The sequence below is a fragment of the Chlamydotis macqueenii genome, chromosome W (assembly GCF_036417535.1).
Source record: "Chlamydotis macqueenii isolate bChlMac1 chromosome W, bChlMac1.mat, whole genome shotgun sequence".
Lineage (NCBI taxonomy): Eukaryota > Metazoa > Chordata > Aves > Otidiformes > Otididae > Chlamydotis > Chlamydotis macqueenii.
This window is the reverse complement of record NC_141592.1, coordinates 1,889,338-1,905,275: the sequence shown is the minus strand read 5'-3', so window position 1 is coordinate 1,905,275 and position 15,938 is coordinate 1,889,338. Positions and strand designations below refer to the sequence as shown.

Below are 15,938 nucleotides of genomic sequence, written 5' to 3'. Positions count from 1 at the left end.
CCCTCCAAGAGATTAGGGAGAGATGATACAAGAAAAACAGCTCAAGGTTTGAGATAAGGACAGGGAGAAAATCCTTAAAGTTCTTCACAACAGGCTGGCAGACGCCTTTCAGGGTCTCTTCACATCATCCAGCTCATCTCCTCTCCTCTTCTTGCACCTGGGCCGGGACGAGTCGGGCCCAGTCGGCCGCCCGGCGAGAGGCCAGAGGGTGAGGCCTGCAAGGCCCGTGAGGCCTGCACCTCCCCCTCTCTGCCCCCGCTCAGCTTCTTCACATCTTCTCTTTCTTTTTTTTTTCTGTTTTCCCCTACTTAAATACGTTATCGCAGAGGCGTTATCACGGAACATTCTGCTCCCAATTGGCTCGGCCTTGGCCAACAGTGGGTCCGCCCTGGGCCCGGCCGAGTCCACTGAACAAAGGGGAGCGACTTCTAGCAGTTTCCTACAGAAGCTACCACCTTAGGCCCCCCCTCACCCAACAAAACCACAACAGCCACCAAGGCCAACGCAACTCAGAGGCCACGCGGCCGTTTCGGTGACCATTTGGAAAAATAGTTTCCCATGTGTTGAACGATCTCGCGAGGGGATTTTTTGTCTCAACGAGAGAGATGGTTTATTTTTGCCGATTTACTCTTGATGTGTCTCTAAACGCAAAAAATAACTCCTCGAGCGGAATTTCAAGGCATGTTTAATTACCCGCGCGCCGTTTTAGATGAATTCCGCCTTCCCAGTGAAAATTTACGTCGTTATATTTACATTTATGAAATTTAATTTACAATTAAAGAATTCACTAGCTTTCTTTAGAAATAGTGGGAAATATTTATACAGCGGTATATTTATGCTTCGCGTTCTAGAGGAGACACGAACACTCAAAATCCGGCTCAGTTTTGATGGCAAGCCTTGAAGTGTCAAGTTGGCTTAAATAACGGGTCCTGATTTGTAGCTGGCCTCTTTTTATAACTGACTGTTAGCAAATTATTTTTTTTTCCCATAAAATGAAATAAAATGCTCAGATTTTTTTTTTTTAAGACGCTGGAAATAACACAGCTTGAACGTTCCAGGCCAGGTTGGACGAGGCTCTGAGGAACCTGATGTGGTTGGAGATGTCCCTGCTGCTTGCAGGGGGTTGGACTGGGTGGGCTTTGAAGGTCCCTTCCAACCCAAACCGTTCTATGATTCTACGATTCTCTTAAAGCCTTTCGTCGGAATTTCGCTGAAGTTCTCAAATACCGTTCCCAGATTTACATGAGTTTGCTTCTTATAATCAAGGACTTTCTGTTATTTTGGGGAAGAACGAGAACAGGAGATTAAAAAAAAAAAACCTCCAGGTAGTGAAAGTCCACTTTAAAATTAATAGTGTTCATTTCACAGCAAGGAGCGTTAACACGACTTGTCTTACTTGAAGTAACTAATTAGCTGTTCGAAACATTATAAAAGCATTTGTTACACACCTAAGAGATATATGGGAACTGTAATTATCTTTTTTTTTTTTTTTTTTTTTTTTTTAACATGCCGATACCGTAATGGAACGTGATCTTCAGTCACTGGAAATTACATGTCGAGGCCTCCATTTTACAAGAAAGCGGATGACTTTAGTCAAGGTCTTTTATTTTTAGACTGTAATTTATGGCCAGGATGGGGTCGTAAAAGAAAATCCCAAACGTAAAAGTGCTCGATTTGAGGATGCTTGGTGCTTTTTGGATCGTTCCTGCGTTGCTGTAGCATCCGTAGCGTGTTAAGACCTTCATGGTAAGGAGGGACACATGATGGACTTTCGGGTGTGGGCAACGCTCGTCTTGCCTAGCTTCAACTTGAGCGCGTGTCGGCGGGACAGCTCACCCCCGCTCAAGGGTGAGAGGCAACCGCGTGTTTTACAGCGTCCCTCTGACGCGTTTGAGAGACCTGTTTTACAAAGACAAGCGTAGGGTGCTTGTGTTCCCAAGGAGTTCTTTCTCTTTGCTAGCCGGAGGATTTACGGTGTCACAGAAGACGTGGCGCTCCAGGACGTGGTTTAGTAGGCGTGGCGGTGTTGAGTTGACGGTTGGACTTGATGATCTTGGAGGACTCTTCCAACCTTAAAGATTCTGTGATTGCCAGGTGTGTGACGTTGGCAGGCGGCTTGTTTAACCAAAAGGGATAATTTTTTTTCTCACGGCTGGTAATTAAATGGCCGCAGGATATTGGAGAAAATAGAAATGGTGGACTTGGAGGAGATCTCACGGTTTGAAGGAGATGGACCCATGTGGGTGTCTGCGATCACACCAAAATTCCAGCAACCTGTGAGCAGGAGCTCTGTGCCGGGAAAATAACCAGATGTTTCTGTCCTATGCCAGGAGAATAACCAGATCCTTCTGTCTTGGTTCACCTGTTCCTCTAAATGCAGGTTTTTTTGGAAGTTCTTAGATCTTGCACTGCCCTATGGGCTTCTGGTGTTGCATTTGGAAGACGTTCTAGATCTAGTAGCTAGAAAACCCACGCTGTAGGATGTAAAGCATGTAAAGATTTAACTTGCTCAGTGCTTTCCTGGGGTGCGTGGAGGGAACACGCTGACTGGCCAAGAAGGAGGAGACTTCTCTCTGATTTTTTTTGGGATGGGCTGGGGACAGTCCAGAGCTTCGGCTCCTCAACGCTGCTCCCAAACTGGAAACCATCAAATTGCTGGAGCGCAGGGTTGGACTTGAGTTGATTAACCTTGGAAATGACGTGTGAGTACAGCGAGATGACGCGTGATGCAGAGGAGGCTCCAGGGAGACCTGAGAGCGGTCTTCCAGTACCTCAAGGGGGCCTACAAGAAAGATGAGGAGAGGCTGTTCAGTAGGCCCTGTTGCGATAGGACAAGGAGTAATGGCTTTAAAATAGAGGGAGGTAGATTTAGATTGGAAATTAGGAAAATTTTTTTTACAATGAGGGTTGTAGAACACTGGAACAGGTTGCCCAGAGAGGTGGTGGAGGCCCCATCCCTGGAAACGTTCAAGGCCCAGCTGGATGAGGCTCTGAGCAACCTGATGTGGTTGGGGATGTCCCTGCTCCTGGCAGGGGGGTTGGACTGGGTGGGCTTTGAAGGTCCCTTCCAACCCAAACCATTCCATGATTCTATGACTTGCCGCTGGGAGCAGGTGATGGAGGTTCAGTCGCATTTTTCTGTTGTGGCTCGGTGATAGCAAACTGCTGGCCAAGTTGGATGGAAATACAAATCTTGGCTGATGGTGAGCTGCAGCGACTCTTGAAAATAATTTGGTGCTGGACACAAGGCGGGCTCAACAGCACTGCTGGGAGGGAGAAGCACCCGCTGCCTCCAGGCGCCAGTTTCCCAGTAGCCCGTGGCCAAATTTGCATATGTGGGGTGGTGTCTCTCCATCTTTCTCCACGAGGAGAAGGCATCCCCTCAACCGCCTGGGCGCTCGTCTCGCCAAGGCGGGGTCTAGCACAAACTCCACAGATGGGTTTTTGTTTTAGACCTCTGACATGATGACTCGTAGCCCCTTCTGAATAAAATACCCAGAACTCTGCGTGGTCCCTTTGCCTGTGGACTGGTGGCGATGGGGTGGAGGTTTTGGAGGGACAGCTATAGCAGGAACGAGATCAGAGATGTATTTCTTCACGGAATAGCCATTTCCTTCCATCAGTTTTCATTTTTTGAGATATTAAGAAAGGGAAAGAACCAATATGCTCTGGAAGTGTTGAAATACAAGTCTTTTTTTCTAGCGCTTGCAGCATTCCCAGTGGATCCCATTACCTAAAATTAGGCTTTTGAAAGTGAAAATTAAAAGAAAATGTGGTGGTTTAGCCCGGATCACCACACAGTTTCTTATTCACCCTGCCCCTACCTAGTGGGACAGGGGAGAGAAATTGGGAAGAAAGGAAAACTCGTGGGTTGAGATAAAAACAGTTTACTAAAAATACTAAAAACTACAAAGCTAACAGGATATAAGGATATTAATATCTACAAAATATACAAAATGAACAATGTACAATTTCTCACCACCCGATGTCCGAATGACCGACGCAGCCCGTCCTGAGCAGTGATCACAGGAACAACACCGAGCAGCAAGCAAAGGGGGAGAGCAAGCTAGAAAGGTAGAGGGAACGATGCCAGCAAGCAAGAGAGAAGAAAAGGGTGCCAAGGGTGCCCGAATGGGTGCCAGAATGGAATGGAATGGATTGGATGCCCCCTCCCATGGGCAAGCCCCACTTATATACTGAGCATGACGTTTATGGCATGGAATACTCTCTTTGGCCAGTTTGGATCAATTATTCTGTCTGTCTTTTGCCCAGCTTCCCGCATCTGCACGTTAACGAGACTTGGAAAGCCAGACAGTGTCCTTGGTCTCATTAACAACAACTCGTATCATCAGAATGTTTTTATCAACATTCTTCACACACAAAATCCAAAACACACCAGCTACTGAGAAGAAAATTAACTCCATCCCTGCTGAAACCAGGACAGTATCCACCCCTTATTCCATACCATTTACGTCATGCTTATAGATATACACACAGATATCACTATCTCAATCTATGAGCTATCCCTCCAGAGTCTGTTGAGTTAATTTAGTCCATGACTTTGGGCCCCATCTGTGATAGCAGTCTCTCAGGGCAGGAGAGATGGTATGTAGTGTGAAGTTGTTACATACTGCATCTGGAACTCGTAGCTGGTACCTCTGGCGCGGCTGGTGTATCACGTCCATGGTCTGCGAGTTGAAGATGTTGATCTCGAGGAAGTTGTTGGTCACCAGTTCTGACTCCATCACTGCTGCACATCACTCGGTTTCATCGAAGCTTGTTCTTCACTGTTGAGTGTGATTCTTGCTGCACTACCTCTGATAGAACATAAAAGAACTACAGACATGATTATATACAGTTCAAATTATTAGCTGTTTTCACCTAGAATCAAATCTCCTTGAGGTACACATCGGACTTCCCCATCCTCCCGCATCACCCACCAAGTACATCCAGGTCCTTGAGCGAAAGCAATCCCACGAATGGGTTTGCCTTTGCCCAGAGGAGGAATAACCCAGACTGTTTTCCCCAACATATTCCTTACATGCACCACAGGAACTTTATCACCATCTACAGTATGTAAAAGTTCAGATTGGGCAGGGCCAGCTCGATTGATGGATCCCCGAGTGTTGACTAACCAAGTGGCTTTTGCTAAATGTTTGTCCCAGTTTTTGAAGGTTCCACCACCCATTGCTTTCAGTGTAGTTTTCAGCAGTCCATTGTACCGTTCAATCTTTCCAGAGGCTGGTGCGTGATAGGGGATGTGATATACCCACTCGATGCCGTGCTCTTTGGCCCAGGTATCTATGAGGTTGTTTCGGAAATGAGTCCCATTGTCTGACTCTATTCTGTCTGGAGTGCCATGTCGCCAGAGAACTTGCTTCTCAAGGCCCAAGATGGTGTTTCGGGCGGTGGCATGGGGTACAGAATATGTCTCTAGCCACCCAGTGGTTGCTTCTACCATTGTAAGCACATAGCGCTTGCCTTGGCGAGTTTGTGGGAGTGTGATGTAATCAATCTGCCAGGCCTCTCCATATTTGTATTTCAGCCATCGTCCTCCATACCAAAGAGGCTTTAGCCGCTTGGCTTGCTTAATTGCAGCGCATGTCTCACAGTCGTGGATAACCTGTGCAATAGTGTCCATGGTTAAATCCACCCCTCGATCACGAGCCCATTTGTATGTTGCGTCTCTTCCTTGATGGCCTGAGGTGTCATGGGCCCACCGAGCTAAAAATAGTTCACCTCTGTGTTGCCAGTCTAAGTCCACTTGGGAAACTTTAATCTTAGCAGCCTGATCCACTTGCTGGTTGTTTTGATGTTCTTCAGTGGCTCGACTCTTGGGTATGTGAGCATCTACGTGACGTACTTTTACAACAAGCTTCTCTAACCGGGCAGCAATATCTTGCCACAGTGCAGCAGCCCAGATGGGTTTGCCTCTGCGCTGCCAGTTGCTCTGTTTCCATTGCTTTAACCACCCCCACAGGGCATTTGCCACCATCCATGAGTCAGTGTAGAGATAGAGCTTTGGCCATTTTTCCCGTTCAGCAATGTCTAAAGCCAGCTGGATGGCTTTCACCTCTGCAAACTGACTTGATTCACCTTGGCCTTCAGTGGCTTCTGCCACTCGTCGTGTAGGACTCCACACAGCAGCTTTCCACTTTCGATGTTTTCCTACAATACGACAGGATCCATCAGTGAACAAAGCATATCGCCTCTCATTTTCTGGAAGGTTGTTGTATGGTGGGGCTTCTTCAGCACGTGTCACCTCTTCCTCTGGCGGCATTCCAAAATCTTTGCCTTCTGGCCAATCTGTGATTACTTCTAAGATTCCTGGGCGATTGGGGTTTCCTATTCGGGCTCGCTGTGTGATCAGTGCAACCCATTTACTCCACGTGGCATCAGTTGCATGATGTGTAGAGGGGACCTTCCCTTTGAACATCCAGCCCAGCACTGGCAATCGGGGTGCCAGAAGGAGCTGTGCTTCAGTACCAATCACTTCTGAAGCAGCTCGAACTCCTTCGTATGCTGCCAGTATCTCTTTTTCAGTTGGAGTATAGCGAGCCTCAGATCCTCTATATCCCCGGCTCCAAAAGCCTAGGGGTCGACCTCGAGTCTCTCCTGATGTTCTCTGCCAAAGACTCCAGGTAGGGCCATTCTCCCCGGCTGCGGTGTAGAGGATGTTTTTCACATCTTGTCCTGTTCGGACTGGCCCAAGGGCTACTGCATGAACAATCTCCTGTTTAATTTGTTCAAAGGCTTGTCGTTGTTCAGGGCCCCATTTAAAATCATTCTTCTTTCGAGTCACTTCATAGAGAGGGCTTACAATCATACTGTAATTTGGAATATGCATTCTCCAGAAACCCACAACACCTAAAAAGGCTTGTGTTTCCTTTTTGTTAGCTGGTGGAGCCATAGCTGTTATTTTGTTGACCACATCCATTGGAATGTGACGACGTCCATCTTGCCATTTTACTCCTAAAAACTGGATCTCTTGTGCAGGCCCCTTGACTTTGCTTTGTTTTATTGCAAAACCGGCTTTCAGAAGGATTTGGATTATTTTCTCCCCTTTCTCAAAAACTTCTTCTGCTGTGTTGCCCCATACAATGATGTCATCAATGTATTGCAGATGTTCTGGAGCTCCACCCTTTTCTAATACAGTCTGGATCAGTCCATGGCAAATGGTGGGGCTGTGTTTCCACCCCTGGGGCAGTCGATGCCAGGTGTACTGGACACCCCTCCAAGTGAAAGCAAACTGTGGCCTGCATTCTGGTGCCAGAGGAATGGAGAAGAACGCATTGGCAATATCGATGGTGGCATACCACTTGGCTGCTTTTGACTCCAGTTCATACTGAAGTTCTAGCATGTCTGGCACGGCAGCACTCATTGGTGGTGTAACCTCATTTAGGCCACGATAGTCCATTGTTAGTCTCCATTCTCCATTAGATTTTCTCACTGGCCATATGGGACTGTTAAAGGGTGAGCGGGACTTGCTGATCGCTCCCTGGCTCTCCAGTCGACGAATCAGCTTGAGGATGGGGATTATGGAGTCTCGGTTGGTGCGATATTGCCGCCGGTGCACCGTGGTAGTAGCAATTGGTACCTTTTGTTCTTCAACCTTCAGCTTTCCCACAACGGAAGGGTCCTTTGAAAGTCTGGGCAAGATGGACAGCTGTTTATTTGTCTCCACGGTGGCTATACCAAAAGCCCACCGGTGCCCTTTTGGGTCTTTGAAATACCCACTCCTGAGGTAATCTATGCCAAGAATGCATGGAGCATCTGGGCCAGTCACTATGGGGTGCTTTTGCCACTCATTCCCAGTCAAACTTACTTCAGCCTCCAATACAGTCAGCTCTTGGGATCCTCCTGTCACTCCAGAAATACAAATGGGTTCTGCCCCTTTATAGCTTGATGGTATTAGAGTACACTGTGCACCAGTGTCTACTAGAGCTTTATACCTTTGTGGGTCTGATGTGCCAGGCCATTTAATCCATACAGTCCAATAAACTCTGTTGTCCCTCTCCTCCGCCTGGCTGGAGGCAGGGCCCCTCTAGTCCTGTTTATAATATTTTCTATTCACTTTCTGTGAATATGAATCAGAAGTTTCTTCCATAGGATCAGAGGTGAGATCAGCCCTTCTACGCTGTCTGGGGAACTGCCCACTGGAGACTGGAGCAGCAAATTGCCTGGAAGAACCTCCCTTTGTGATTGTTTTACCTCGCAACTCACGTACACGTGCCTCTAGGGCCGAGGTAGGCTTTCCATCCCACTTCCTCATATCCTCTCCTTGGTCACGCAAGGTAAACCATAGGTCATCTCGTCGGGTGTACCGTCTCCCTTGAGCAGGAGGAGGATGAGGTCTTCTTCTAATAGCTGAGATATTAGTCCGTGCAGGTGGGGAGCAAGAATCTTCGAGTTTCTCACACACCTCAGATAGTTTTTCTAACAGTTTTTCAAACTGGCTTTCAGATTTCTCGGTCAGTCTTTCTATAGCTGAGACACAGGCCCGCATCGGGGAAGAGAGATTGTCTTCATATTGTCGGAGCTGGTTAGCCACTGCACGTACTGGTGGCATCTCATCATCTTTCCAACTCATTGCTGCCAATGAGTTGGCATACGATGATGGTGCACTCTGTACAAATTTCCGCCACATGGGTCGGGTACATTCAATTTCATCTGGATCTACGGATGTCCGTGGGTCATCCAGGTTATGATAAATCAGCTCCCGAACAGCTAATTCTCTCAGAAACTGGATACCTCTCTCCATGGTGGTCCACTTGCTTGGGTGGCATACAATATCTTCCTTAAAGAAATACCTGTCCCTCACACCTGACAGGAGTCGCCTCCAGAGGCTGCAGGCTGCTGACTCTCTTCCAATCGCCCTGTCAATGGCTGCTTCCCTAGACAGAGATCCCAGCTGCCTGGCTTCCCTGCCTTCTAATTCCAGGCTACTGGCCCCTCTGTCCCAGCATCGGAGCAACCAGGTGACAAGTTGCTCACCTTGATTACGGCTGAAATCTTTTCGCATATCTCGCAGCTCACTCAGGGATAGGGATCGGGTGACTACCTCCCCTTCTGTGTCTCCCTGATCATGTGATGGGCCTGGTTCATCATCATCTTTCACTATGCGAACTGATTTTTTGGTGTATTTCTTATGTACAGGGGCAACTGATACTGGTGTGGATGATTGGTTTTTCGGTTTCTCTTTGGTACTGCTTGCCGAGGTTTGAGTAGCCACAGTGTCTGGCGTGGGGGCTGAAGCAATCACAGTGCCCGTAGCAGGGGCTGGGGTAGCTGCAGCACCTACCGTAGCAGCTGAAGTAGCTGCAGTATTTGTAGCAGCAGTTTGAGTAGCCACAGTGTCTGTTGCGGGGATTGGAGGAGCCATAATACTTTTAAAAAACTGTTTAAACTTCATCAATATCAAGATCTGAGATAGCTGCAGAAGACTTGTCACCATGAACATGGTGGTAGGGGTATAAAAAGGGTATTCAAAATTCTCAAAAGCTGTTGAAATTAGCTTGGTGAGGTGGGGAAAGCTGTAAACAGATGTTCCCCCCGCAGCCTGGCTTCCCAGAACAAAACAACAGGTATAGTTCCAAACAACACCCACAAGATGGCTCCCGAAATACCCGGGTGGAGCTGCCTCTGCCTCCTCGCTCTGCACACTGCCCGCCGCCATTGAGTACAGATATGAAAATGGTCCTGTTACCAGCAATCTCACTAGACAAATCAGTGCCGCATAGCACAGCAGAACGATACCTTTGATCCAACACACATCATTGATAAAGCGTGCACAAACACCGACAAACAGAAAATACGGCAAGTAGGGTGCTATCCAGTACAGCTCTAAAAACAACTGCGAGAACAAATAAAATAACATTGTGCCCAGCGATGACCAAACCGGCTTAATGAACACTTGTAACAAATCTGTTTTCAACACACTGTGTTCAAACCTGTCCTTATCTCAACCCTTCGGGACTGACCGGGGCTTGAACCTTGGATCCTCAGACTAAGGTCCAATGATCTCACGACTGATCTAGTGAGGCCCCTTCAAGTCCCTGTTCGGGCGCCAAAAAGACTGTGGTGGTTTAGCCCGGATCACCACACAGTTTCTTATTCACCCTGCCCCTACCTAGTGGGACAGGGGAGAGAAATTGGGAAGAAAGGAAAACTCGTGGGTTGAGATAAAAACAGTTTACTAAAAATACTAAAAACTACAAAGCTAACAGGATATAAGGATATTAATATCTACAAAATATACAAAATGAACAATGTACAATTTCTCACCACCCGATGTCCGAATGACCGACGCAGCCCGTCCTGAGCAGTGATCACAGGAACAACACCGAGCAGCAAGCAAAGGGGGAGAGCAAGCTAGAAAGGTAGAGGGAACGATGCCAGCAAGCAAGAGAGAAGAAAAGAATGCCAAGGGTGCCCGAACGGATACCCGACCAGAAAAGGAATAACTGAAAAATGATGCCCCCTCCCATGGGCAAGCCCCACTTATATACTGAGCATGACGTTTATGGCATGGAATACTCTCTTTGGCCAGTTTGGATCAATTATTCTGTCTGTCTTTTGCCCAGCTTCCCGCATCTGCACGTTAACGAGACTTGGAAAGCCAGACAGTGTCCTTGGTCTCATTAACAACAACTCGTATCATCAGAATGTTTTTATCAACATTCTTCACACACAAAATCCAAAACACACCAGCTACTGAGAAGAAAATTAACTCCATCCCTGCTGAAACCAGGACAGAAAACTACAGACAAACAAGCCTCAAACTGAAGTTTGATAAGTAATCACACCTTGCAGGCCACCAACTGTGTAAACAGGTAATGCTTTAAGATCTAAATGCATTTTGAAATGGTGTGTTTATTGGGTTTTTGTGGGTTTTTTTTTTGCAGGGAACGGGCAATCAACACATCTCAGTCGGGGATGCTTCAGCTGACCGTGGGCAACCTGAAACCGGAGGAGACCTACACCTTCCGAGTGGTAGCGTACAACGAGTGGGGACCGGGAGAGAGCTCGCAGCCCGTCAAGGTCGCCACGCAGCCGGAGCGTGAGTACGCGTGGAAATGGAACGGGGTCTCGGCACGGGCGGCGGCAAGGGCCGTAGCGACGAGCTGCAGCTCTGCAGTTCTCGTAGTGCGTTGGTTTAAGGTTGTTTTTTTTTTTGTAGAGCTCCTCTTAGAAAATATGGCCCAGTAAATCTATATAAGCATGGTAAATAAAACCTTTCCTCGGTTGGTGATACTCCTTGCAGAGCATCTCGCCGCTCAACGGCGGCATGTTGCTGGTTTGTGTTGCGATTTTGATGATCGTGCGTCCCGTATTCTGTCGTGTGACGCCGTAAGTGATATCAAAAGTTACGCTGTGGTACGTAAGGAGTTGGTTTTTTACAAGGAAAGGTGATAAACTCACTGAAAGACACAACAGCTTCCCACTGGAGTAAACATTTTGGCTTCTGGGTGTTTAAAAGCAAATATTTTTTATTAGTTAATGTTTAGCTTAAGTGTGTTTTATAAATCTTTGGAGCAGGTGGAAGCTTTTAAGAGAGCTTTTTCCTCTTTCTGCACGTCTCATTTCATGGTAACTATTTCCACACATCTGGTTTCCAGAAAGAAGAGACATTTTTTTCTGGTTGAGTTTGTCCTATCGCGGTTTTTCTCGCTTGGAAAGTCCAGGAAGGGCTGTTGCAGAGAGAGAAGCGAAACATGATTTGTGCCCTTCCACGGCAAAATTAAGTTTTGTTTTACCTTGTCACACGTTGCCGCGTACTGAAATTTTAACCGAAAGGCCGTATTTTTCTGAAAACACCTCGTGCCAAGGTAACGGCTGTGCCGGGAAACCCTGAAACGTGTGTTCTTGGTTCGCTGCCTCGTCGCCGGGAGCAGGTAGAGGAGGTGGGAATGGCTTTCCGTGGTGGCTGGAGGAGGAGAGGAGTTTGGAAGCCAGTTTTGTGAGAAGAGGAGCCTCTGGAAGTGGCTTGAGGTGCCTTTTGAACTGTTGAGTTCCTTTTTTTAGCTTAGCCAAGCCCCAGGAAAGGTGTCAGGGCCAGTGAGAGCATGGGTGACATCCCCGGCCTAGACGAGGCCTAGACAAGGGACGATGTGAACAGGGGGAGACAAGGCCTTTACAGTTAACATTATTCTGTGATTTTGCATCTATAGCTTTGTTGGTCGCAAAACACAGATTTTTTTACTCCCTGTCGTCACTTCCCAAACCCCCAAGAGCAGTGATGCTGGTGAACTATCACCCAGGACGTCTCGCTTTCTGGGTTTTGCTGGACGGCCTTGCGTTTTAGGTAGGCCTTCCGTTCCTGCTCCGAGATTGCTCCGCTGCTCGTTGCGCTTCTTCGCAGCTGCACAAACACACGCAAGGTTGTATCTCAGCCTTTTTCGGGGCAATAATTCTGGAAAGTCAGTTCAGGAATCTTTTGAAAGTCTTGAGTAACAAACCATCGGCATGATTGCTCTATTAGTAATTTAGCTCTGCGTAGATATGCACAAATGCGCGTATACGCATTTTCACATATGTTTGTATTTTTTATGTATAATATATATATTTACAGAATTAAAATAACATTTCAATTTGGAAAATACCTTCCTGCTCTCGAAGCGCCGGTGAAAAGCAGCCACCTCTGCTGTTACCCTCCGAAACTGCCTTGGTACGGAGTTACTGGCTGCGTCGAATGCAAAGCGCAGACGTTTGTGCTGTCTTTCCTGTTTAATAACTTCATGATTTCTCTCAAATGTCAGGTTTGAGCAGGGAGAAAAATACTGCTTTCCATTTTTTCTTTGCGCTTTTTACCGTTGACCAAATTATCTGATCATTTGGAAACAACTCTCTCCGGCCCTGGGAGGCAGTCAGCCTCTGCGCGGCTGTCTTTCAGAACGTGCTGTAACCATTGTACAGTAAATTACATGGCTGCACATAAATTGAATTTCCACATTATTTGGAAATATCAGCGGTATTACGCAATCTGGCATTGTTAAGGAAGAAAAAGGTGATGAAAAAGGACATCTGAAATTCGTGTCTGTCAGTGCCGCTTTCGAAAAGTGCATACGTTGGCTCAGTAATCAGTTTAAAAGATCAACAGGACAAGTTCCAGCTTTTTGAAATAATCATCCAGAATATATGGGCTGGATTTATATGAAGGTTTTTGTCCTCAGATTAACATCTCCCCCTTCTTTTTTTTTTTTTTTCCAGTAAGCCACAACCCGTTTTTCTCTTCCTTTATGGTGTATAATTTCACTACGGTATTATCAGCCCGGATTTAAATCCCTGCCTGCTTAAGCCATGTCTAATCTTTTCATACCACATGCGGAGACTTTGTGAGTTATTATTTTGGCTCCTCAAGACGCTGCTAAAGCAGCTTGGGAGTCGAGAATAAAGGAGAGCATCTATTCACGCGAAGGGGATTGGAATTGTCCGTCCGAGCTTTGAAAGCAGTTCCCCCCGCTGCGGGACCAGCTCGTTGCTTTTCACAGCCTTTTAAGAATTAAAACCGGTTTCCTAATAAATCTGTGTCTCCGCCGTGCGTGTGTTAGGCGGCGAAGGAGAAGCTGAATAGGAAGGCCTGTTGACGTGCCCCGAAGAAACTTGACGGCGTCGCTCGTGAAGTCGCCTCTTATCTCCCTTCCAGCGAAATCAATTTGGCACGCGTTGACATCTCAACTTCTACGCGAGCGTCTTCAAGGGCTTTGTAAGGAATAATTAATTACTGCATCCTTCCGAGGTAGAGAATATTATTATACCTACTTAAGAGGAGCCCAGCTGCGGCCCCATATGTCTCCCCCGTCCCCAGCAAATCTCTGACCCGCCGTGGTTGCCCCCGAGGTGGGGAGGAGCTGTGCTCCCCGCCCCAGTGTCCTGAAAATGGAAATTCTCAAACAAATAGAGAAGTTTGGAGTGAGTTTATGGAGTGAGCGGGGCGTTTTGCAGCAGCTAGAGGGTGATCGTACGTGCGTAGGCGACTCCGGTGACTTGGGTCACCGAGAATCCACATCTACCTGGATATTTTTGTACTCCCAGTTGCCGTTAGACTGGTGCACGTAACCGCAGAAATCAGTCCCTTTTGTCGCTTCAGAATTTAATTTTTTGTGATTATGGTGGGGAAGCCTTTATTTATTTCTTTTTAATCACTTGTTGTACCTGAATTTTCTTGCTCAGACAACTAGCAGCAAAACCTACCATCAATATTCCATTAAAGCAATTGTGCCAGAAGCTATTCAAGTTTTTTTTTTATTATTATTTTGAGGGTGGTGGGTTTATTTTTTTTTTTTTCCTGCAAGTTTTTCAGTGGAGGCGATGTGAAAAGGACGTAGACAAAAATCTCGACTGCAGAACTCTTTTAACATACGTTTCTTATACAGGTGTCAAAACCACATAGAAAATGAAAAGGCCGTTAAAATTAATGCGCTAAAATTTCACGTCGAGAAGCAAAGGGAAGGCAGGGATGGCTTTAAAGCCCACGTAGGCGACCATTTTAGGAAGCAAGAATCAGGTTTATAGATGTTGATCTCCTCAAATTAAGGTTGCAGCGTAAACGCGCGCTGGAATAATTGTATTTTCGGAAGACTTGGATCAGACCCGTCCGTTTTGGACACCAGTGCAGAGACCGTGCCGGATCGTCACCTCTCAGGGCTGGCGAGCGTTTCCGAGGGCACCGGCGCCACCTCTGCTCCCTTCTCAGCTTTTTTGGGTACCGATTTCAGCCACGGTGATGCTCCAAATGGTGGTAAACGATCTTACGGTAGGGAGGGTCTTGCTGAAATGAGAGCCCTGCGATGAATTCGGCTGAGTGCTGCGGGTTCTCTACAGAACCTCCCACCGAACCTGGCTTTGATCAGGTTTTTGGGAATCTAGGTGGAGAAAAAGCTGAGCTTGTGGTTAAGAAGTTGGCAAGACTGGAGGCAAGGCTCTGATGTTGGGAGGATCATTGAAGCCTCTTGGTTTCTTCATCCAGAGAACATAAATAAGCAAAGCTGGTGAAAGGTTGGACCAGATGATCGATGATCTTCCAAGGTCCCTTCCGACTTGGACTATTCGTTGAGTCTATGACTGTTCCTCTCTCCTTCCTCACTCCCAGGTGCAGGTCTATCCGTGCTGCTTAAACACAATATTCTTTGGGGTAGGGATTTCCCTTTCCGTTATTTCCGTTATATATTCCAGATATTACAAAAATGAATAATTTTTACAAGAACCTGCGGCTAGTCCCATCTAACGAGGGAGCTGTGGGCTCCATCAGGAGCCTGCTCTGCTGCAGCCCGTCCCATGTCAACCGTCGCGGCGACGAGCTGAGGACGCGACGCTTCTGTCCGTCTCCATAAATACGTTATTTTAAACAAAAAAAAAAAAAACCAAAACAAACGTCTTGGTCCAAGCCGACATCCTCACCCAGCCGAATTTTGCGCGTACGAATTAATTCCCGAAATAACGAATGGCCGCTTTGCTTTTGCAAGGTGCAAAATTTCCATATTTTTCTATATTTAATATATTTCTTAATATGTGAAAGAGCTAGGGGAGGCAGAAGCTTAGGCGTCTCCGGTGTAGTTCCTCCGTAGTGAATTTTCCTCGGCGTTCGAGGGGAGGGCGAAGCAGCGCTGAAAAATGTGTTCTTGCAGGGTCGTTAATATCCTCCTCGTTTGCGTGTGTTCTTCCATAACGGCTCCGTAAAATACACCCTGGGGTAACACTATGCCATTCCTACATGGTTCTTTAATTTTATGAGTAATTTAGGTGTAGCGTTGGCGGGCGGGGGGGCGAGGTTTTCTATTGCGTTGAATTCTAATGAAACGTATTTTCCTTTCTCAAAGTTGGGCAGCTCTAAAGAAAAAGATGGCAATGTCTGTTTTTCCCATCTCGACATTTCGGCTTTCCGTCCGCTTTTATTTTTTTTGTCTTTTTCCTGAAAGAGAAGAGTTGCTTCGGTCTCA

At 46.9% G+C, this 15,938-nt stretch overlaps 1 protein-coding gene across 2 annotated transcripts in view; it reads left to right on the top strand.

Annotated features, from left to right (window-relative positions):
- The window catches only part of LOC104485672 (netrin receptor DCC-like), a 368,885-nt gene that overhangs the window by 233,908 nt on the left and 119,039 nt on the right, over positions 1–15,938 (top strand). For both annotated transcript variants that reach the window (XM_086769575.1, XM_086769574.1), the window contains exon 9: positions 10,905–11,059. In XM_086769575.1, the coding sequence (XP_086625701.1) occupies positions 10,905–11,059 (155 nt within the window). The remainder of the gene's footprint in view (positions 1–10,904; positions 11,060–15,938) is intronic.